The sequence below is a fragment of the Anomaloglossus baeobatrachus genome, chromosome 4, assembly GCF_048569485.1.
Source record: "Anomaloglossus baeobatrachus isolate aAnoBae1 chromosome 4, aAnoBae1.hap1, whole genome shotgun sequence".
Lineage (NCBI taxonomy): Eukaryota > Metazoa > Chordata > Amphibia > Anura > Aromobatidae > Anomaloglossus > Anomaloglossus baeobatrachus.
In genome coordinates, this window is record NC_134356.1 from 219,153,079 (window position 1) to 219,177,804 (window position 24,726).

Sequence of the window (24,726 nt, forward strand, 5' to 3'; positions counted from 1 at the left end):
AGGGCTGTCTCCTTCCAGGGCTGTCTCCTTCCAGGGCTGTCTCCTTCCAGGGCTGTCTCCTTCCAGGGCTGTCTCTGTCTTTTTCTGTCTCTCTCTGTTTGTCTCCCCACCGACATCTTATTACCTCACACATTGGCTTCTTATACTAAGTTTATTTTGTTCCTATAGCAACCACTGGCAGTTGCTATTAATAGCCCGTATCTCCCACCTCCATTCAGATTAATGGAGGCAGGATTTTGGAGACTAACTGTAAAGCACGGGGTTAAATTTTCCCGCCCAAACATGATCTATGATGTTCCCTGAGTCACATGAGGAGTCTGTGCAAAATTTCGTGATTATAAATGCGACACACACACACACACACACACACACACACACACACACAGCTTTATATATTAGATGATATAGTGCACTGAAGCCTAAAATCTACACTGGGCATAGGGGGAGAGGAAAAAAAAACCAAAACCTTAACGATTCTCTCCACCCAAATGCCCTGCAAAGGACAAAAGTCAATGTTACAATATACAAGCCAGGGCGCTACCTCATACACCAAGCCCTTCTGGACTAATGTGACTGAACAGACCAAAGACAAAAAAAGAAGGGAACAACACATGCTGAAGTCCCCAAATGAAAAGCAGGATTTAGCAAATTGTGCATAATGATAGTAAACAATCACTAAATACATACTGCTACATAGGTACACTTCCCTTAATTGTCGGTGCAAATATGTATTAATAGGGCTACCTTTATCCACAGCCCTAATGAAGGGTCTGTGTTTGCAGATTTTTTTGCTATGGTGTTTTGTCCACTTGGGTAGTTTTAATTGAGTAAAATAAAATTTAGATTTTAAGGGATTTTTCTAATACTCCTGTTAACCCTTACTGTTGTGAATACGTTTTCCAGTTTGGGGCTCCCTCTTGTGGTCAGTGCTGGCAGTGCAGTTGATGTGTGGAGTGAAAGCCACACACCTGTGGAGAACTGGCAATCAGGGTCAGATTGGGACTATATAACTGAGTATTTCTCTCTTGTTATTTGCTGGTGGTCAATGTCTCCTGTGTGTTAATGACATTCTGTAACCAGCTCTGCTTACTACCAGAACTCCTCTAAGATAAGCAGTCTTTGTACCTCTGCTGTTTGTTTTCCACTTTCTTGTTGTTTTTTCTGCTTTAATACTAAAGGCCCCTTTACACACTGAGACTTTCTAGCGATCCCACCAGCGATCCCAACCTGGCCGGGATCGCTACAAAGTGTGAGTCGCTGGTAAGCTGTCAAAGAGGCATACCTGGAAAACGACGCAACAGCGATACGGACCTGCAGAACGACCTAGCTAGTCATTGGGGATGTTGTAAAGCAGCTTTTTAAAAGGGAAGTCGCTAACGAAGTCGCTGTAAAAGCCCCTTTACACACTGAGACTTTCTAGCGATCATGCTGCACAGCGGGAAACAAAGGACCAAAGAATGGTCCTGAGAGATGTGTAGTGATCAGCAACCTCACAGCAGGGGCCAGGTCGCTGATGTGTTTCACACACTGCAATGTCGCTGGGGAGGTCGCTATTACATCACAAAACCAGTGACGTTACAGCGATGTCGTTTGCGATGTTGCAGTGTGTAAAGGGCCCTTAAGGCTTCATTCCTGTTGTCTGTGTGGAGTTCTTGGTGGAATGAGATAATTCCCTGCTGGGAGTGTCTGTATACTTAGCTCCATGATTCTGCAAGGTATTGTGTTTCACATGCTTGGTATTAATTCAGTCCCTCATCTGTATTAGTGTTTTAGGATCCCAGTAAGATCAGAGTGCTGATACAGTGGGGGAGAGGTTGTGTGACCTCAGGATTTTTCCATATCAGAAGTGCTGGAATATGTTAGGGTTTTTACGGCTGCAGATAGTTGCCCTTTCCTATCAAGATAGTTTGGGCCTCACCTTTGCTGAAATCTGTCTTTTCTGGCTTGTGTTTTTCTATATCACCGTAGCCTTTACATGTGGGGGGCTATCTATGGGAACTGCTCCGAGGCAGATTAGCTTTCTTATATCTCTATCTGTGAGATTATTTAGTCCGGCTTTGTCGAGGCGTCCAGTTCATCGTAGGCTCGTCCCACGGCTACTTCCAGTTGTGTGTCAGGCGGTGGTCTGCAGTCCGTTAAGTTTCCAGCCACTCTGTTAACTTTTTGGGATTCTGCATTTTTTGATCCTCCTCGGTCCCTGAATCATAACACCTAACACTGTGAAATGTCAACAAGCTGCCAAATCAGTGGTGGTGTAGGGTAACATACTGTAGATTAGCCTGACTACTGTGCACATTAGAACTAGTCCTCCTGTGATAATCTCCGGATGATAAAATGCTAATTATATCCAAACAACACACAGACTAATAAGTGACATATCCCTGGAATCAGGCACTTGTGCCCTATGTTATGCTGCTCACAGATTAAGGCTGGGGTCAGAGGGACGTAGAACTTGGATGAGGAATGCATTGCAGTGCACACACTGGCTGCGGCTTTCCTGACCCAAGCAAGCCAGTTTCATGTATTTCTATGCACCTATCAGTGTCAGGAAAGCCGCTGGCCAGTCTGGGTATATTGATGCAAACATTGTTGGTGTTATATGACCATCTGATCCCGGCCTTAACTGCAAAAGCCTGCAGACAGATTCCCTTTAAAAGTTTTGATCATTTGCCACAAAGATTTCCTATAGTTATTATTTTTAAAGAGAGCATGATATGCTACCCAATCCATAGGCAACGTTTATCAGACACTAATTGCAAGACTTCAGCCATGTATGTTTAACTCTGAAAAACGACACCTCTTCAGAGAAAAACATACTGTAAAAGCCATCGGTGACTGATCCGCCTGGGAAAATAGTTGGATTTCTCCCAGTCTACTCCCATTGAGTGTCAGTACTTGGCAGTGGGCAAGGAGAATCTGCCGGGAACCCACATGTCCAGCTAGTCACCTGTGTGTGCATTGGCCCTCAGCAGGTTCAAAACAATGTTTTGATCTGAATCAGCCCAGTGTTTCCGAGTCAGACATGGATGAAATCATATAGCCGTGAATGAGGCATGCATCATCTGAAAAGCTTTAACAATAGGTTTTCACTTACTGATATGTAATAAAATAAATCAGAAATGTCTCATTTTACCTTGTCTTCAATTATTGCAATGATATCTCCAACAGTTTCAAAGTCCAGCTCCTCTCCTGTGTAAGATACCGCAATGTCCATTTTCTCTGCCAGATCCAGGTCCCCCTTGCTGTCTGAAGACTCGTCCTTTGATGGTGTGCTGCCCTCTCCAGTACCCAGGCATTCCTTGTTAATAGAATCTATGATCATGGAAATGTCACTATTGTCCATGGACACAGAAACGGCGTGTGGATCAGAAGTACTGTCGCTGTCCTCCTGCTGGGTCACTACAGGGGCAATAAAAACTTGTTCTGAGTCTTATCAATCCATTTCCACAAAAAAAAAAAAAAAAAAAAAAATCACATTGCATTAAGATGAAAATTATTTTAGAATATGTATTAATCTAACAACATGTGGTAACCGACCTTCATCACAGTGCATGTAAAGACTTCAGTATTAAGAAACAATTAATGCAAGCCTTAAACCCAAGGCAGGAGTTACCTGGGACAGCTGCAGTCATTGGAAGTGCGGACATCATAATAATGGTAGCCTGGGACTCTATTGGGGTCAGCAAAGATTTAGACGGAGATTCGCTTGTAGTAGCAGAGAAGGAAGCGAGAGGTGCAGCGAAGTGCGCAGGGCCAGCTTCTAGAAGCCGGGATAGAGTGGGAGCACCTAGCAAGAACAGGAAGGGGCACAACACCACAAGAGGGGGCCAGGAACAGGAAAACAGGACGGAAGAAAGAGTGGAGCAAAGGTGATCACATAACCAGAAATCAGACACAAGGACCAAGCCACAGGAGAAAAAAGGTTGACAGAAAGAAAGTCTTTTAAGAATAATGTATAATCCATTCAGCCACTCAATAAGTATCTGAGAAGTATTGCATTGCCTATTTGACATGCTACAATTTCAACTCCATACCTGATGCTGCCGGAGATGCTGGAATTGTGCCTGAAATAGGGTGCAGCTCACCTCCATGTAGGCTTGGAAGTACTCCAACGTCCATTAAGACATTTGAACCAGTAATTGTATTTGATCCTAAAGTCATTTCACCCTCACTGACCTGTGGAGAAAGAAAAAGATATGGCAAGAAACTTGACCACGGGCAGATTTTACCTCCCTTGGCAAGACTTTGGGTTGTGTTGGGGCGTCCTCCGTGAGACCCAGTGAGGGGTTCCATACCAGCCGGGGACTTGTGGGCAACAGACTGCCTTTCTTCAGGAGCTCCGATAACAGCGGGGAGGGGGGCGGTGTTGATTTCTGTCCCACCATCTTTCTCTGGGGAGAGTCGTCCATCACAGGGCTCAACGGGGACTCCAAAGGGGCAGGAGGAGGAGGGGTGTCAGGAATGCCAATGAAGGAGGACACTGGGGTGTTTGGTAAAGACCCCACACTTACCTGGAGTAAAGACATCATTTTGTAAATATTCAACAATTACTCATATATACGTCAATGCCTAGTTAGAAGACATTAGAAAATGTAGGCATACCCCCATGTTTCCCTCCTCGGTGCTATTTGGTGTCAGGTCTCCTAAACCAAACTCTCCCCCCGGTGATGAAGATCCAAGAGATGTTCGGCCTATTGTGCTCGAACTTCGGCGAGGAATATTCTTAGCTGCCTGCCTTGCTGAGAAAGAGAACGCAGAAGTGATTGTAAGATGATGAAAACCTTTCGTATAATATATATATATATATATATATATTTCTAAAACAGAAGTATTTGAGCCCCACTCTTCACATTTAAAACTTTGTATTGAAGGCAGAGGCGATCAGACACAAACGTACACGAGGACAAAGAGGTACGATGTGGGAAACATCTGTACATATTAGGCTTAAAGTGTAACCGATGTTTTCATTTTTTATTTCAGAAATCAATAGTACACATGAAAATAAGCAACTGTGTATTATATCTGATCAGAGAAATCTGCTTCATTCTCTGCCAGAATTGATCAGTCATTATCAAAATTCTCTATTCCAAGACTTTCCCCTTACTGAGAGGAGATGGTAGATTCTATGATAATGGGAGGAGCTAGATGTAGAGCTCCGCCCCTCCACACTCTTCTATCTCCGTAGAATTTCATCAGCACCAACTGCCATCTCCTCTCTCTGTAAAGGGGAAAGTCTTCACTGATACAGATTTTACATCAGAATTGAGAATTTTGATAATGACTGATCAATTCTTGCAGAAAAACAAACAGATTAGTCTGATTAGATATATTGCAAAGTTGCTTATTTTCATGTGTACTATTGATTTATGAAATGAAAATTAAAATGACGTTTATGCTTTAAAATTAGGCCAAACCAACCAATAAAGGTGGGATCAACCACAATTGCATATGTATGAGTAGATGATGTTGGTGCGGCTGTGCGGTCATAGAGAACACAGTAGTGCCAGGCCAAGCGTTCATGTGTATGGGGCTTTAATCCTAATAGCGGACTAAACACGTTAGATTTGTGTTACCGTATATAACAGACGCAAGCAAGAATCTTCAAGCACAAACCCAGTAAGCTACAGACAAGAATTGTCCGCTAGAGGAGAACTTGCTTCTCCAATATATATAACTTACATATTTCTCCCAATAGTGTATAGTTAGGCTCTGTGCCCACGGGACTCTAACCGCGGAATTTGCTGCAGAAAATCTGTAGATTTATCTGGATTTTCTAGATAAATCTGCAGTTAACAAGTACAGACACTCCCCATGTTATTCTATGGGACATGGGGAGTGTCTGTGTCCACGCTGCGGGATGTGTGGCTGCGGAATATGCTGCGGATGTCCCGCACAGAACTGCATGTCAATTATTCCTGCGGAAATCCCGGCCCTACACTATGGAGAAAGAGGCCAGGACTTCTGCAGGTAAGACGCACAAATGTCCGCAGGTTTACAGCAGCTAGGAATCCCATAGCTATGTATAGCTGCGGATTCCGGGCATCAGCTGCGGGAAACCTGCGGATATATCCGCGGGTACATAGCTTTAAAGAAACAATAAAAGTTAATACTGGAAATTTGTTTCCTGCGTTTCTGTCCTTAAAAAGGGGTGCTGCCATTTCCAAGATCCTATCCCAATATATAGTAAGTGTAATAGTATTAGCAAATACCTTCAATTAGAAATGTAGTATAGTTCTCCTGATTAGCTATTTCCCTTACCTCATGTGCAGCGATAACTAAGCTGCAATGCCCTGCACATGAGGTAAGAAACATAACTAATCAGAAGAACTATACTACATTACTAATTGGAAGTAGAATTGGAAATAGAAAAAGGCATCTCCTGTTCACTTTTATCAATCACATCTAAATCTAGCCTCACCTTGATAAGCGGCATCGGTTGCCTTCTTTTTCATCTCTGCCTCTTCCTCGTCCTGTTTTTTCTTGCTACAAAATGTTGAGACCACAAAGAGTTTGGGTAACAGGGTAAGTTTATTGGCCGATGAAGTTAGAAGAAAAGAAAGAAATGGGGGAAGAAAACAGAAAGTAGACCATACGTCACAATGTCGTTCCACACGTCATCTAATTTGCTGTCCATGTGGCCACTCTGAATCAGTTCGGCTTCTTTCTTCAATTTTCTAAAAAAAAAATAAATAAATAAATTGAAAAATAAAAGAACTATATAAAATTAACTAAACAGAACAAATATTCTTGTGAGCCATATGTAGGTTAACATACTGCAACTACCTCTGTGATGTGTAAGATATTGGATGTGTAACTCCTCATCTTCTCATAAAAAAGGAACCTTTTACATGTGAATAAGCATACATATCCTTGGTGTATGTGACATTTGTCTCCCTGCTGTAAATAAAGAGGTAACCAAGCATACATGGCCCTCCCCATCCACTTGCCCCACCAACAAAGTACAATTTAATCAATAGATCTTGGAAAATAATACGTTCCACAATTGGACGTATTATAAGAATAATAATCTTAGAAATGTGCCCCTGCTACGTACTGTGTAATGGCTGTGTCTGACTGAAGGTTGCACAAAACGCATCTTCTGGGCAGGGGAGAAAACAGAGTATGCAAACAGGACAGCATCGAATCACAGATGCTGCTTTCTGTGAGGTAAAACATTGCATATCAGTTACATAGGAGCTCAGAAGCAGTCACAGCTTCTATCTCACCAATTTGATTTATGATGAGCTCAAAGTGGTAGAGACAAGACAGAAACACTCATGATAAAACAGGCTTAGTAAAATTTTACCTCACAGAAAGAATAAGTGATTATACAGACGGAATTGCAGTGGCTGCAAAATGACTTAAGGCCACTTTACACAGAGATAACTCTTTGGCAGATCTGTGGTTGCAGGGAAATCATGGACATATTGTTCCATTTGTACACAGCCACAAACCTGCCACTGATTGTCCACAAATTCACTGCAACCACAGATCTGCCGCAGATTTATCTCTGTGTGTGACAGGGCCTTTATTCTTCCTCGCCTTACAAGGAATTGTGGTATATTCACACCACGTCCCTACACAGTCAAACAGTCATTATAGTACATAGCAGGGGCACATTTCCAATATTATCTCACTACATAAACAGGTTTTTTTTTTTAACACATCCAATTATGGAACTTAGTACAGTTTAATCAATAGATTTTGGAATAATAATTTGTACGTGGGACAATCCCTTTTTTGAAAATAGCCAAAACAAGCGTAGGACTCTACCAGACATTTATGGCAAACCTTGTGGATATGAAATAAATATCCAAGATAGGAAAAACCTTTTAATATAAATAGAAACTAAAAAAGATAAAACATTTACCTATACTTATCTTGTGTTTCTTTAATTAATTTCTTTAATTCCTCAATTCTTTCGGTTGTGAGTTTGCGCACAATTACATCTTCAACCGTCTCTACAACTTCTCCTCGTTCTCCTCGTTTCCGTCTAAAAGCAATGTATTTATAATTAAAAAAAAGAGAATTTTGTTTACTTACCGTAAATTCTTTTTCTTATAGTTCCGTATTGGGAGACCCAGACCATGGGTATTTAGCTTCTGCCTCCGGAGGACACACAAAGTACTACACTTAAAAGTGTAGCTCCTCCCTCTGAGCTTATACACCCCCTGGTGAGCCAGTCCTAGCCAGTTTAGTGCAAAAGCTGAAGGAGAATAGCCACTCACAAGTAGAACAGAGCAAGAGCCGGAACAACCGGAGACTCTGTCCACGACAACAGCCGGTGATAACACGCGGAACAAGAAATTGCCAACAGGCAACAGGGAGGGTGCTGGGTCTCCCAATACGGAACTATAAGAAAAAGAATTTACGGTAAGTAAACAAAATTCTCTTTTTCTTCATCGTTCATTTGGGAGACCCAGACCATGGGACGTTCCAAAGCAGTCCCTGGGTGGGAAATAAACAGAAAAACTAAGAAGTAGGCAGAACCTAACTTCACAAATGGGCGACAGCCGCCTGAAGGATGCGTCTGCCCAAGCTCGCATCTGCCGAAGCATGAGCATGCACTTGGTAGTGCTTCGAAAAGGTGTGCAGGCTAGTCCAAGTAGCAGCCTGACAGACTTGCTGAGCCGTAGCCTGGTGCCTGAAAGCCCAAGAGGCACCGACAGCTCTGGTCGAATGTGCCTTGATCCCCGGCGGGGGAGGCACCTGAGTACTCTGGTAGGCATCCGAAATAGTCGATCTAATCCAACGGGCTAAGGTCGGCTTAGAAGCAGAAAGGCCCTTGCGCCGACCTGTGGTTAGCACAAAAAGAGAAGTGCACCGCCTAAGTGCAGCGGTGCGAGACACATAGATCCGGAGAGCACGCACCAGATCCAGAGTATGCAGGGCTTTTTCAAAGCGATAAACAGGAGCCGGACAAAAGGAAGGTAGGGTAATGTCCTGGTTAAGGTGGAAAGGAGAGACCACCTAAGGAAGAAAGTCCAGAGTCGGACGGAGAACCACCTTGTCTTGATGGAAAACTAAAAAAGGTGACTCCGAAGAGAGAGCAGCCAAATCCGAGACTCTCCTGAGGGAAGTTATGGCCACCAGAAAGGTCACTTTCTGTGAAAGACGATACAAAGAAACCTCCCTAAGAGGCTCAAAGGGGGGTTTCTGCAAAACCGTGAGAACCAAGTTAAGGTCCCAGGGATCCAAGGGCCGCCGATAAGGCGAAATGATGTGAGACGCGCCTTCCATGAAGGTGCGGACCTGAGCCAGCCGAGCGAGACGCCGCTGGAACAGAACTGACAGAGCTGAGACTTGTCCCTTGAGAGAGTTGAGGGACAGTCCTAGCTGCAGACCGGACTGTAGAAAAGACAGAAGGGTCAGCAAGAAGAATGGCCAAGGGGGATGGTCGGTAGAGCGACACCAGGACAGGAAAATTTTCCAAGTCCTGTGATAGATCTTAGCGGAGGAAGACTTACGGGCCCGAGTCATAGTGGAGATGACTTCAGGAGGAATACCAGAAGCCGTCAAAATCCAAGACTCAAGAGCCACGCCGTCAATTTGAGAGCCGCAGAATTCGGGCGGAAAAACGGACCTTGCGAGAGTAGGTCTGGACGGTCCGGGAGATGCCACGGCATGTCTTCGGACAGATGGAGCAGGTCTGGATACCAAGCTCGCCTGGGCCAGTCCGGTGCAATGAGGATGACTCGACGGCCCTCCATTCTGATCTTGCGCAGGACTCTGGGCAATTGAGCTAGAGGGGGAAACACGTAGGACAGACGAAACTGGGACCAGTCTTGAACCAGAGTGTCCGCGGCGAATGCCTGGGGATCGTGGGAGCGAGCCACGTAAACAGGAACTTTGTTGTTATGACGGGATGCCATTAGGTCCACGTCCGGAGTGCCCCATTTGCGGCAGATTGACTGAAACACTGCCGGGTGCAGGGACCACTCGCCACCGTCCACGCTTTGACGGCTGAGATAATCTGCCTCCCAGTTTTCCACGCCTGGGATGTGGACTGCGGATATGGTGGACTTTGAGGCCTCCGCCCATTGAAGGATGCGTTGTACCTCCAACATTGCCAGGCGGCTGCGTGTCCCGCCTTGGTGATTGATGTAGGCAACCGCTGTCGCGTTGTCTGACTGGACTCGAATGTGCCTGCCCGCCAACAGGTGGTGAAAAGCTAGGAGAGCCAGAAGCACGGCTCTGGTTTCCAGCACATTGATTGAAAGGGCTGACTCGGACGGAGTCCAAGTGCCCTGCGCTCTGTGGTGGAGACATACCACTCCCCAGCCGGATAGACTGGCATCCGTGGTGAAAATCACCCAGGACGGGGCCAGGAAGGAGCGCCCCTGGGAAAGGGAGAGGGGCCGAAGCCACCACTGAAGAGAGCTCCTGGTCTGTGGCGACAGAGCCACTAACCTGTGTAAGGAGGACGGCCGCTTGTCCCAACAGCGGAGAATGTCCAGCTGCAGGGGGCGCAGATGGAACTGGGCAAAGGGAACAGCCTCCATGGACGCCACCATTTGACCCAGCACCTGCATCAGACGCCTGAGGGTATAACGGCGGGGCCTCAGCAGAGAGCGCACAGCTAGCTGGAGGGACTGCTGTTTGACTAAGGGCAACTTCACAAGTGCCAGCAAAGTCTCGAACTGCATCCCTAGGTACGTGAGACTCTGGGTCGGAGTTAGAGTGGATTTGGGCAGATTGACCAGCCACCCGAATTGGGCTAGAGTGGCGAGAGTGAGCGAGACACTCCGCTGACAGTATGCGCTGGATGAAGCCTTGACTAGAAGGTCGTCCAGGTAAGGAATCACTGCCAACCCCTGGAGGTGCAGAACCGCAATCATTGCTGCCATGACCTTGGTGAATACCCGAGGGGCCGTGGCTAACCCGAAGGGGAGAGCCACGAATTGGAAATGATCTTCTCCTATTGCAAAACGTAGCCAACGCTGGTGTGAAACTGCAATTGGCACATGCAGATAGGCATCTCTGATGTCGATGGATGCCAGAAAATCCCCTTGGGTCATTGAGGCAATGACTGACCGCAGAGACTCCATGCGAAAGTGCTGCACCTGAACATGCTTGTTGAGAAGCTTGAGATCCAGGATGGGCCGGAAGGTACCGTCCTTTTTGGGAACTAGGAAGAGATTTGAGTAGAAACCTCTGAACCGTTCCCGGGCGGGAACCGGTACAATCACTCCGTTGGCCTGCAAGGCTGCCACGGCCTGCGAGAAGGCGGCGGCCTTGGAGCAAGGGGGAGTTGAGAGAAAAAATCTGTTTGGCGGGCTGGAAGTGAATTTTATCCTGTAGCCGTGGGAGATGATATCTCTCACCCACTGATCGGAGACGTGTTGAAACCAAGCGTCGCCAAAGTAGGAGAGCCTGCCACCGACTAAGGACGTCGCCGGAGCGGGCAGAGTCATGAGGAGGCTGCCTTAGTGGCAGCACCTCCTGTGGTCTTCTGTGGACGTGCTTTTGGGCGCCAGTTGGATTTCTGGTCCTTGGCTGAGTTAGCGGACGAGGCCGAGGGCTTAGAGGACGACCAGTTGGAGGAACGAAAGGAGCGAAACCTCGACTGATTCCTACCCTGGGCAGGTTTCCTGTTTTTTTTTTGTGGCATGGAAGTACTCTTCCCGCCAGTAGCTTCCTTAATAATTTCATCCAGCTGTTCTCCGAACAGCCGGGACCCAGCAAAAGGGAGCCCAGCAAGGTACTTCTTAGAAGAAGCATCTGCCTTCCACTCTCGAAGCCACAAGATCCTGCGGATAACGAGGGAATTAGCCGAAGCCACCGCAGTGCGGTGAGAAGCCTCCAGCATGGCAGACATGGCATAAGATGAAAAAGCTGAAGCTTGGGAAGTTAAGGCAACCATTTCGGGCATAGAGTCCCTGGTGAGGGAATGCATCTCCTCTAGAGAAGCAGAGATGGCTTTGAGAGCCCACACTGCTGCAAAAGTCGGGGAAAACGCGGCCCCCGCCGCTTCATACACGGATTTGGCCAGAAGGTCAATCTGACGGTCAGTGGAATCCTTAAGGGAGATGCCATCAGCCACCGACACAACGGTCCGGGCTGAGAGCCTAGACACCGGAGGGTCTACCTTTGGGGACTGAGCCCACTCCTTGACCACCTCAGGTGGAAAGGGAAAACGGTCATCAGAACCACGCTTTGGGAAGCGTTTGTCAGGACAGGCTTTGGGTTTGGTCACAGCGGCCTGAAAACTGGAGTGGTTAAAGAACACACTCTTTACTCTCTTAGGCGAGGTAAACTGGTGCTTTTCTGCCAGAGAAGGTTGCTCCTCTGATACTGGCGGATTGAGATCCAGTACAGAATTAATGGAAGCAATCAAGTCACTAAGATCTGAGTCACCCTCGGACAGATCAATGGGGTACATGGAGTTAGCCTCCGAGCCCCCTGTAAAGGCATCCTCTTCATCCTGCGAGTCAGCTCTGGAATCAGAGCCGCGGGAGGAGGAGGGAGAGGGAACTCTGCGTCTCTTCTTAGGAGGACGGGGTCTGGGCCCTGATGATGAATCCTCTGTGAGCTCCGAACCTAAGGGACCCATAGCAGTAGGGGCACCCTGTAAAGGGGGCTGATGCATATTTATCAAAGTCCTGGACAGAAGTCCCATGGACTCAGCAAAAGACTGGGAGATAGACCTAGAAAAGGATTCTACCCAAGCCGGGGGTTCAGCCACAGGAGCAGGAGCAGCCTGAGAGACCACTGGGGGGGGGAGACTCCAGGCTGTGGCACCGCCAAGTTAGAGCAGACATCACAATGAGGATAGGTGCTCGGTTCAGGCAGCAGGAGCTTACATGCAGCGCATACAGTATAAAGCTTTGGAGCCTTGCTCCTCGTGTGAGACATGCTGCTGGAGTGGGGACAGCTTCTACCAAAGAATGAACCCCAGAGAGTATAATCAGAGGTCCACAACCAGAGACCGGTTGTGGCTTACCAGACCGCTGGAGCGGTGTTGTGTGCCCTCCAGATCCCGAAGCCCGGACCCCCAAGCACAGCACTTCAGAAGGGATGCAGAGTGCAGACCAGCGCCGAGTGAACTCTGTCTGAGAAGCTGGCCGCCGGAGCGAAGAGAGGGGGCGGGACTTGGCTGTGAGAGCGGGATCTGGAGGGCCATAGAGACCTACAGGGGAGGAGATACGCGCACAGCAGTGGGGAGTGTCCCTCCCCTGTGCAGAACGGCCGCCGGGAGGAGCCGAGCCTGTCCCTCTGCATGAATGACATGCGAGGGCAGAGAACAGAAACTAGGCCTCCGGCAAAGTTGGGGCCTAAATTTGAGCGGCGAGGCCGACGCGCAGGCACCATCGGCGCGGTTCTCGGGCGACAGCTAGAGAACCCGCCGGAAATGCCAATAAATACAGTAAGCACACTCTCCCCAACAATAAAGTACAGGAACCCCCAAAATATAAACGTCTCAGGTAATTAGCTGCTGAGACGCAGGGCCAGGTCCCTGGGGATGAGTGCTCCGGTCCAGCAGGGTCCTGAAGGTCTGCGGATGGAGACCGGTCTCCTGCCAGGCAGGGAAACCGTGCTAGCTCCCACTTCAAGCCAGAGCCCTGGAGGGATGGTGAAGGAGCACGGCATGTAAGGCTCCAGCCTTTGAAATCAACCTTACAACACCGCCGACACAGTGGGGTGAGAAGGGACATGCCGGGGGTCCAGACGTGGACCCGCACTTCTTCAATCTCATTCCAAAAGGAAAAAATCATATGAGAATGCATGTGTGGATGTATGCCTCCTGAACACAAAGCGATAAACTGGCTGGGTCTGCTCACCAGGGGGTGTATAAGCTCAGAGGGAGGAGCTACACTTTTAAGTGTAGTACTTTGTGTGTTCTCCGGAGGCAGAAGCTAAACACCCATAGTCTGGGTCTCCCAAATGAACGATAAAGAAAAAGTTTTCAAAAAGCTCAAAGGCAATCAAACCGATAACACAGCACTTCCATAAGATGCTATATAGCTCTGTAACGATCGCAGCCGACGCAGGAGCTGCTGCTGTCAGTGCTTCAGCAGCAGACGTCATACGCATGAGGCGCTTGCCTCAGATTGGCCAGCGCACTGAGGTCATATACATAAGCCGCTTTCTTCTGATTGCACACCTCCCGAAGGCAGCGCGCTGACCAGAGAGAGCTCAGCTACGGCAGACATGAAGCACAGACAGCAGCAGTCCATTGTTACCGGATCCATGTGCCTGCGGACCACAAGAAGCAGCCAGAACGGGTCAGAGCGCGGTGAAAGTACGGAACCGGAAGTGTGTGCAGGAAGTATTTGCTTGTACAGCAAAGCTTGCTCGTAATCCAAGTTACAAATTTACAGCAAGCTTTGCTCATATAGCGAAATACTCGCACACCAAGTTACTCGTAATCCGAGGTTCCACTGTATATGGTTCAGTATTTCTCCACATTTTCTCATATCTTGAATCCCCAGCTGCTTCTTATGGAGATTTGTATAAGTCACACACGACTACAAATAACGGTGGATCATACAATTATATAAGTGCGTTCTCCCAGCAGAGGACAAGCTATTACACTGACATTTTTACTATTTTTGTGGTCTTTTGCATCTCTAAGGCTACCTTAAAAAAAAAAAAAGTAAAAAATAAAAACAGACAAAAAAAAACCAACCCACTGATTATAAATGTATACTCACTTTGGGGTTTCTGTGGTTTCCAAAAGCTCAGAATATTGTGAAGCGCAATGCTGAGAAAAAAGCAAAACAATCATTCATAAAGCTTCATGAAAGGAAACAAGGACTGATCATACAAGGTGACGGAAGAGCCGAATATTGTAAGTAGACGGTCATATGTAGACGGCAGACACGAGGTCACATTGCTGGATAAGATATTGTCAAGGGAGGAATTTAGGTGAAGACTGCTAATGCAGTCTTCGTTTGGGATATCCAGAGACGGTGCCGTATCTATGCGATGGCTACATAGACAGACAGATAATTTTGCAACTACATCTACATTTTGATTATTTATATACACAGATATTCTTATTACGTTTGAACAAACAAGCTATAGCTCAGACGACCTCCACAATATAATTGTACAACACTTTATAAAGTCCATGTTTAATCTTCTTTACAATAAATAAATAGCCCAAAATAATCTGATTCTTAAGCATTAGTTGCCTATGTGCAGGTTTCATCCAAACCTAACAAGCTGTAATAAAGGATATGAACTCAATCTCTTTTTCCTGTGCTGTGCACGTATTTTGATATACATCATTTCTTTTACATGCTTCAGGATTCGGAAACCTTGAAGTGGTTAAAGTCATGGCTAAAAATGTTGGCACCTTTGAAATTGTTCAAGAAAATAAAGTATTTCTCCCAGAAAATTATTGCAATTACACGTTTTGCTATACACATCTACAGTTAGGTCCAGAAATATTTGGACAGTGACACAATTTTCGCGAGTTGGGCTCCTCATGCCACCACATTGGATTTGAAATGAAATCTCTACAACAGAATTCAAGTGCAGATTGTAACGTTTAATTTGAAGGTTTGAACAAAAATATCTGATAGAAATTGTAGGAATTGTACACATTTCTTTACAAACACTCCACATTTTAGGAGGTCAAAAGTAATTGGACAAATAAACCAAACCCAAACAAAATATTTTTATTTTCAATATTTTGTTGCGAATCCTTTGGAGGCAATCACTGCCTTAAGTCTGGAACCCATGGACATCACCAAATGCTGGGTTTCCTCCTTAATGCTTTGCCAGGCCTTTACAGCCGCAGCCTTCAGGTCTTGCTTGTTTGTGGGTCTTTCCGTCTTAAGTCTGGATTTGAGCAAGTGAAATGCATGCTCAATTGGGTTAAGATCTGGTGATTGACTTGGCCATTGCAGAATGTTCCACTTTTTTGCACTCATGAACTCCTGGGTAGCTTTGGCTGTACGCTTGGGGTCATTGTCCATCTGTACTATGAAGCGCCGTCCAATCAACTTTGCGACATTTGGCTGAATCTGGGCTGAAAGTATATCCCGGTACACTTCAGGATTCATCCGGCTACTCTTGTCTGCTGTTATGTCATCAATAAACACAAGTGACCCAGTGCCATTGAAAGCCATGCATGCCCATGCCATCACGTTGCCTCCACCATGTTTTACAGAGGATGTGGTATGCCTTGGATCATGTGCCGTTCCCTTTCTTCTCCAAACTTTTTTCTTCCCATCATTCTGGTACAGGTTGATCTTTGTCTCATCTGTCCATAGAATACTTTTCCAGAACTGAGCTGGCTTCATGAGGTGTTTTTCAGCAAATTTAACTCTGGCCTGTCTATTTTTGGAATTGATGAATGGTTTGCATCTAGATGTGAACCCTTTGTATATACTTTCATGGAGTCTTCTCTTTACTGTTGACTTAGAGACAGATACACCTACTTCACTGAGAGTGTTCTGGACTTCAGTTGATGTTGTGAACAGGTTCTTCTTCACCAAAGAAAGTATGAGGCGATCATCCACCACTGTTGTCATCCGTGGACGCCCAGGCTTTTTTGAGTTCCCAAGCTCACCAGTCAATTCCTTTTTTCTCAGAATGTACCCGACTGTTGATTTTGCTACTCCAAGCATGTCTGCTATCTCTCTGATGGATTTTTTCTTTTTTTTCAGCCTCCGGATGTTCTGCTTCACCTCAATTGAGAGTTCCTTAGACCGCATGTTGTCTGGTCACAGCAACAGCTTCCAAATGCAAAACCACACACCTGTAATCAACCCCAGACCTTTTAACTACTTCATTGATTACAGGTTAACGAGGGAGACGCCTTCAGAGTTAATTCCAGCCCTTAGAGTCCCTTGTCCAATTACATTTGGTCCCTTGAAAAAGAAGAGGCTATGCATTACAGAGCTATGCTTCCTAAACCCTTTCTCCGATTTGGATTTGAAAACGCTCATATTGCAGCTGGGAGTGTGCACTTTCAGCCCATATTATATATATATATATATATATATATATATATATATATATATATATATATATATATATATATATATATATATATATATAATTGTATTTCTGAACATGTTTTTGTAAACAGCTAAAATAAAGGGAATTTTGTTTACTTACCGTAAATTCCTTTTCTTCTAGCTCCTATTGGGAGACCCAGACAATTGGGTGTATAGCTTCTGCCTCTGGAGGCCACACAAAGTATTACACTTTAAAAAGTGTAACCCCTCCCCTCTGCCTATACACCCTCCCGTGGACCACGGGCTCCTCAGTTTTGGTGCAAAAGCAGGAAGGAGGAAACTTATAAATTGGTCTAGGGTAAATTCAATCCGAAGGATGTTCGGAGAACTGAAGACCATGAACCAAAAGAACAATTCAACATGAACAACATGTGTACACAAAAGAACAACTAGCCCGAAGGGCACAGGGGCGGGTGCTGGGTCTCCCAATAGGAGCTAGAAGAAAAGGAATTTACGGTAAGTAAACAAAATTCCCTTTTTCTTTGTCGCTCCATTGGGAGACCCAGACAATCGGGACGTCCAAGAGCAGTCCCTGGGTGGGTAAAAGAATACCTCGATAAAAAGAGCCGAAAACGGCCCCCTCTTACAGGTGGGCAACCGCCGCCTGAAGGACTCGCCTACCTAGACTGGCGTCTGCCGAAGCATAGGTATGCACTTGATAGTGCTTCGTGAAAGTGTGCAGACTAGACCACGTAGCTGCCTGACACACCTGCTGAGCCGTAGCCCGGTGCCGCAATGCCCAGGACGCACCCACGGCTCTGGTAGAATGGGCTTTCAGCCCTGAAGGGAGCGGAAGCCCGGAAGAACGGTAGGCCTCGAGAATCGGTTCCTTGATCCACCGAGCCAAGGTTGACATGGAGGCCTGAGAGCCCTGACGCTGGCTAGCGACAAGGACAAAGAGCGCATCTGAACGGCGCAGGGGCGCCGTGCGAGACACGTAGAACCGGAGTGCTCTCACTAGATCCAAAGAGTGCAAATCCTTTTCACACTGGTGAATTGGATTGAGGCAAAAGGAAGGCAAGGAGATATCCTGATTGAGATGAAAAGGGGATACCACCTTAGGGAGAAATTCCGGGACAGGACGCAGAACCACCTTATCCTGGTGAAAAACCAGGAAGGGGGCTTTGCATGACAGCGCTGCGAGCTCAGACACTCTCCGAAGTGATGTGACTGCCACTAGGAAGGCCACCTTCTGCGAAAGACGTGAGAGAGAGAGAGACATCCCTCAGCGGCTCGAAAGGTGGTTTTTGAAGAGCCGTCAGAACCCTGTTAAGATCCCAGGGTTCCAGCGGATGTTTGTAAGGTGGGACCATGTGGCAAACCCCCTGCAGGAACGTGCGGACCTGCGGAAGCCTGGCTAGACGCCGTTGAAAAAACACGGAGAGCGCCGATACTTGGCCCTTGAGAGAGCCGAGGGACAAACCCTTGTCCATTCCAGATTGAAGGAATGAAAGAAAAGTGGGTAAGGCAAACGGCCATGGAGGAAAACCGTTATCAGCGCACCAGGATAGGAAGATTTGCAAAGACCTGTAATAGATCTTGGCGGACGTTGGCTTCCTGGCTTGTCTCATGGTTGCAATGACATCCTGAGATAACCCTGAAGACGCTAGGAGCCAGGACTCAATGGCCACACAGTCAGGTTGAGGGCCACAGAATTCAGATGGAAAAACGGGCCTTGTGACAGCAAGTCTAGGCGGTCTGGAAGTGCCCACGGTTGACCCACCGTGAGATGCCACAGATCCGGATACCACGACCGCCTCGGCCAGTCTGGAGCGACGAGAATGGCGCGACGGCAGTCGGACCTGATCTTGCGTAGTACTCTGGGCAGCATCGCCAGAGGGGGAAACACATATGGCAGTCAAAACTGCGACCAATCCTGGACTAACGCGCGTCCGCCGCCAGAGCTCTGTGATCCTGAGACCGTGCCATGAAGGCCGGGACCTTGTTGTTGTGCCGTGACGCCATGAGATCGACGTCCGGCGTTCCCCAGCGGCGACAGATCTCTCGAAACACGTCTGGGTGCAGAGACCATTCCCCCGCGTCCATGCCCTGACGACTGAGAAAATCTGCTTCCCAGTTTTCTACGCCCGGGATGTGAACTGCGGAGATGGTGGAGCCTGTGGCTTCCACCCACTGCAGAATCCGTCGGACTTCCTGGAAGGCTTGACGACTGCGAGTGCCGCCTTGGTGGTTGATGTAGGCGACAGCAGTGGCGTTGTCCGACTGGATACGGATCTGCCTGCCCTCCAGCCACCGATGGAAAGCCAATAGGGCTAGATATACTGCCCTTATCTCCAGGATATTGATCTGAAGGGACGATTCTATCGGAGTCCAGGATCCTTGAACCCAGTGGTGGAGAAAAACCGCTCCCCAACCTGAAAGGCTCGCGTCCGTGGTGACCACAGCCCAGGTTGGGGGTAGGAAGGATTTTCCCCGCGACAGAGATGTGGGTAGGAGCCACCAGTGAAGTGATGTTTTGGTTGCAAGGGAAAGAGACGTTCTTGTCGAGGGAAGCCGCACTCTTGTCCCATTTGCGGAGAATGTCCCATTGGAGTGGCCGTAGATGGAATTGCGCGAACGGCACTGCCTCTATAGCTGCCACCAACTTCCCCAGGAAGTGCATGAGGCGCCTTAAGGGGTGTGACTGACTCCAAAGAAGCGATTGCACCCCTGCCTGCAGAGAAGAAGGGAATTTTGTTTACTTACCGTAAATTCCTTTTCTTCTAGCTCCAATTGGGAGACCCAGACAATTGGGTGTATAGCTACTGCCTCCGGAGGCCGCACAAAGTACTACACTTAAAAGTGTAAGGCCCCTCCCCTTCTGGCTATACACCCCCCCGTGGGAGCACGGGTCCCTCAGTTTTAGTGCAAAAGCAAGAAGGAGGAAAGCCAATAACTGTTTCAAAAACAAATTCAATCCGATAAACAATATCGGAGAACGTAACTTATCAACATGAACAACATGTGCACCCGAAAAACAAATACCCTAAGAAAAAACAGGGCGGGTGCTGGGTCTCCCAATTGGAGCTAGAAGAAAAGGAATTTACGGTAAGTAAACAAAATTCCCTTCTTTTTCGCTCCTAATTGGGAGACCCAGACAATTGGGACGTCCAAAAGCAGTCCCTGGGTGGGTAAAAGAATACCTCGTGATCGGGCTGTCAGGCAGCCCTTTCTTACAGGTGGGCCACCGCCGCCTGCAGGACTTGTCTACCTAGGCTGGCATCCGCCGAAGCGTAGGTATGCACCTGATAATGCTTGGTAAAAGTGTGCAGACTCGATCAGGTAGCCGCCTGGCACACCTGCTGAGCCGTAGCCTGATGCCGTAATGCCCAGGACGCACCCACGGCTCTGGTAGAATGGGCCTTCAGTCCAGAAGGAGTCGGAAGCCCAGCAGAACGGTAGGCGTGAAGAATTGGTTCCTTGATCCACCGCGCAAGGGTGGATTTGGAAGCTTGCGACCCTTTATGCTGACCAGCGACCAGGATAAAGAGTGCATCCGAACGGCGCAGAGGCGCCGTGCGGGAAATGTAGATCCTGAGTGCTCTCACCAGGTCCAACAGATGCAAACCCTTTTCAAATTGGTGAACTGGATGCGGACACAAAGATGGTAAAGTGATATCCTGATTGAGATGAAAGGAAGATACCACCTTGGGAAGAAACTCTGGAATTGGACGCAGTACTACCTTGTCTTGGTGAAACACCAGGAAGGGAGATTTGCAAGATAACGCCGCCAGCTCTGACACTCTCCGAAGAGACGTGACCGCCACCAGAAAAGCCACTTTCTGTGAAAGCCGAGAAAAGGAAATCTCCTTCATAGGCTTGAAAGGTGGCTTCTGGAGAGCAATTAGAACCTTGTTCAGATCCCAGGGTTCCAATGGCCGCTTGTAAGGGGGAACGATATGACAAACCCCTTGCAGGAATGTGCGTACCTTAGGAAGTCGCGCCAGGCGCTTCTGAAAGAATACGGATAGCGCAGAGACTTGTCCTTTAAGGGAGCTAAGCGACAAACCTTTTTCCAACCCAGACTGCAGGAAGGAAAGAAAAATAGGCAATGCAAATGGCCAGGGAGAAACTCCCTGAGCAGAGCACCAAGATAAGAATATCTTCCACGTTCTGTGGTAGATCTTGGCGGAGGATGGTTTCCTAGCCTGTCTCATGGTGGCAACAACATCATGAGATAAACCTGAGGTCCCTAGGATCCAGGACTCAACGGCCACACAGTCAGGTTCAGGGCCGCAGAATTCAGATGGAAAAACGGCCCTTGAGACAGCAAGTCTGGACGGCCTGGTAGCGCCCACGGTTGTCCTACCGTGAGATGCCACAGATCCGGGTACCACGACCTCCTTGGCCAGTCTGGAGCGACGAGAATGGCGCAACGGCAGTCGGACCTGATTTTGCGGAGCACTCTGGGCAACAATGCCAGAGGTGGGAACACATAAGGTAGTCGGAACTGCGACCAATCCTGAACTAAGGCGTCTGCCGCCAGAGCTCGGTGATCGCGAGACCGTGCCCTGAAAACCGGGACCTTGTTGTTGTGCCGTGACGCCATCAGGTCGACGTCCGGCATCCCCCAGCGGCGACAGATCTCCTGAAACACGTTCGGGTGAAGGGACCATTCCCCTGCGTCCATGCCCTGGCGACTGAGAAAGTCTGCTTCCCAGTTTTCCACGCCTGGGATGTGAACTGCGGATATGGTGGATGCTGTGTTTTCCACCCACGTCAGAATCCGCCGGACTTCTTGAAAGGCTTGCCGACTGCGTGTTCCCCCTTGGTGGTTGATGTACGCCACCGCTGTGGAATTGTCCGACTGAATCCGGATCTGCTTGCCCTCCAGCCACTGTTGGAAGGCTCGCAGAGCAAGATAGACTGCTCTGATTTCCAGAACATTGATCTGAAGGGTGGACTCTCTCTGAGTCCACGTACCCTGAGCCCTGTGGTGAAGAAACACTGCTCCCCACCCTGATAGGCTCGCATCTATCGTGACCACCGCCCAGGATGGGGGTAGGAACGACTTTCCTTTTGACAATGAGGTGGGAAGAAGCCACCATCGGAGAGAGTCCTTGGCTGCCTGAGAGAGGGAGACATCCCTGTCGAGGGACGTCGACTTCCCGTCCCATTGGCGGAGAATGTCCCATTGTAGAGGGCGCAGATGAAACTGCGCGAAAGGGACTGCTTCCATTGCTGCCACCATCTTCCCTAGGAAATGCATGAGGCGCCTCAAGGAGTGGGACTGGTTCTGCAGGAGAGATTGCACCCCTGTCTGCAGAGAGCACTGCTTGTCCAGTGGAAGCGTCACTATCGCTGAGAGAGTATGAAACTCCATGCCAAGATATGTTAGTGATTGGGTCGGGGTTAGATTTGACTTTGAAAAGTTGATAATCCACCCGAAACTCTGGAGAGTCTTCAGTGCCACGTCCAGACTGTGTTGGCATGCCTCTTGAGAGGGTGCCTTTATAAGTAGATCGTCCAAATACGGGATCACGGAAAGACCCTGCGAGTGCAGGACAGCTACTACTGCTGCCATGACCTTGGTGAAGACCCGAGGGGCTGTTGCCAGCCCGAAAGGTAACGCTACGAACTGCAGGTGTTCGCTTTCTATAACGAAGCGTAGAAAACGCTGATGCTCTGGCGCAATCGGCACGTGAAGATAAGCATCTTTGATGTCTATTGATGCTAAGAAATCTCCTTGAGACATTGAGGCTATGACGGCGCGTAGAGATTCCATCCGGAACCTCCTGGTTTTTACGTGTTTGTTGAGCAACTTTAGATCCAGGACGGGCCGAAAGGACCCGTCCTTCTTTGGCACCACAAACAGATTGGAGTAAAAACCGTGACCTTGTTCCTGAGGAGGAACGGAAGTCACCACTCCTTCCGCCTTTAGAGCGGCCACCGCCTGCAGCAGAGCATCGGCTCGGTCGGGCGGTGGGGAAGTTCTGAAGAAACGAGTTGGAGGACGAGAGCTGAACTCTATCCTGTACCCGTGAGACAGAATGTCCCTCACCCAACGGTCTTTGACCTGTGACAGCCAAATGTCGCCAAAGCGGGAGAGCCTGCCACCGACCGAGGATGCGGAGAGAGGAGGCTGAAAGTCATGAGGAAGCCGTCTTGGTAACGGTCCTTCCTGCTGTCTTTTTTGGGCGTGACTGAGTCCGCCAAGAATCTGAGCCTCTCTGATCCTTTTGAGTCCTTTTGGACGAGGAGAATTGGGACCTGCCTGAGCCTCGAAAGGACCGAAAACCAGACTGACCCCTCCTTTGTTGGGGCTTGTTTTGTCTGTGTTGAGGTAAGGATGAGTCCTTACCCTTGGAGTGTTTAATGATTTCATCCAAACGCTCCCCAAACAATCGGTCACGAGAAAAAGGCAAACTGGTTAAGCACTTCTTGGAAGCAGAATCTGCCTTCCATTCTCTCAACCACAGGGCTCTGCGCAAAACCACGGAGTTGGCTGACGCCAGCGCCGTACGGCTCGTAGAGTCCAGGACAGCATTAATCGCGTAAGACGCGAATGCAGACATTTGAGAGGTCAATGGTGCCACCTGCGGGGCAGATGTACGTGTGACCGAGTCGACTTGTATAAGCCCAGCTGAAATGGCTTGGAGTGCCCATACGGCTGCAAAAGCTGGCGCCAACGACGCTCCAATAGCTTCATAGATGGATTTCAGCCAGAGCTCCATCTGCCTGTCAGTGGCATCTTTAAGTGCCGCTCCATCTTCTACTGCAACTAAAGATCTAGCTGCAAGCCTGGAGATTGGAGGGTCCACCTTGGGACACTGGGTCCAACCCTTGACCACGTCAGGGGGAAAAGGATAGCGTGTATCTTTAAGCCGTTTAGAAAACCGCTTCTCAGGATAAGCGTGGTGTTTCTGGATTGCATCTCTAAAGTCAGAGTGGTCCAGAAAAGTGCTTAATTTACGCTTGGGATATCTGAAATGGAATTTCTCCTGCTGTGAAGCTGCCTCCTCCGCAGGAGGAGCTGGCGGGGAAATATCTAACATCCTATTGATGGACGCTATAAGATCATTCACTATGGCGTCACCATCCGGTGTATCCAGATTGAGAGCGGTCCCAGGATCAGAATCTTGATCAGTTACATCCGCCTCATCACCCATAGATTCGTCCCGCTGGGATCCTGACCAGTGAGACGAAGTTGAGGGCCCCTCATAACGAGCCCGCTTAGGTTGTCTGGGACTGTTGTCTGAGTCAGAATCGTCACCCTGGGGTGCATGTGACACCCCCGGAGCTTGGAAGTGTTCCAGCTGAGAGGGACCAGGGAGCAATGATGCCACAGTGTCCATGGTCTGAGTTACTGTCTAGACTGCAATGTTTCAAGAATCTTTGACATGGTCATAGACAATCTGTCAGCAAAAGCTGCAAACTCCGTTCCTGTCACCTGGACAGCATTCACAGGTGGTACACTCTGGGTCACGTCCAGCAGAGGCCCCGGCTGTGCAAGTTGCACAGGGGCCGAGCACTGCACACAATGGGGGTCAGTGGAACCTGCCGGTAGAGCAGCCCCACATGCGGTACAGGCAGCATATAATGTTTGTGCCTTGGCACCCTTGCGTTTTGCGGACGACATGCTGTTGCCTCCTTGTAATCTAGGAGGGTATATAGCCGAGAATCACCAGCGACCGTACAGTACAAAGTATTTGCAAACACAAAATACTCAGTATACAAACGGCACAAGTGGGGGTGAGCCCTTGAGGGCTGCTTACCGCCCGCTGAACAGCGGGTATGAGGCCGTAGAATCCCG

General features: G+C 48.3%; 1 protein-coding gene across 8 annotated transcripts in view; it reads right to left on the bottom strand.

The window, feature by feature from the left end:
* BRD8 (bromodomain containing 8) overlaps positions 1 to 24,726 on the bottom strand; it is a 90,008-nt gene that overhangs the window by 40,323 nt on the left and 24,959 nt on the right. For 3 of the 8 annotated variants that reach the window (XM_075344660.1, XM_075344661.1, XM_075344659.1), the window contains exons 4-12: positions 14,655 to 14,704; positions 7,871 to 7,993; positions 6,594 to 6,674; positions 6,419 to 6,483; positions 4,603 to 4,739; positions 4,296 to 4,511; positions 4,035 to 4,176; positions 3,614 to 3,787; positions 3,134 to 3,399 (exon numbers count right to left, since the gene is read on the bottom strand). In XM_075344660.1, the coding sequence (XP_075200775.1) occupies positions 3,134 to 3,399; positions 3,614 to 3,787; positions 4,035 to 4,176; positions 4,296 to 4,511; positions 4,603 to 4,739; positions 6,419 to 6,483; positions 6,594 to 6,674; positions 7,871 to 7,993; positions 14,655 to 14,704 (1,254 nt within the window). The remainder of the gene's footprint in view (positions 1 to 3,133; positions 3,400 to 3,613; positions 3,788 to 4,034; positions 4,177 to 4,295; positions 4,512 to 4,602; positions 4,740 to 6,418; positions 6,484 to 6,593; positions 6,675 to 7,870; positions 7,994 to 14,654; positions 14,705 to 24,726) is intronic. The other 5 variants (XM_075344663.1, XM_075344666.1, XM_075344662.1 and 2 more) reach the window with 3 other exon arrangements.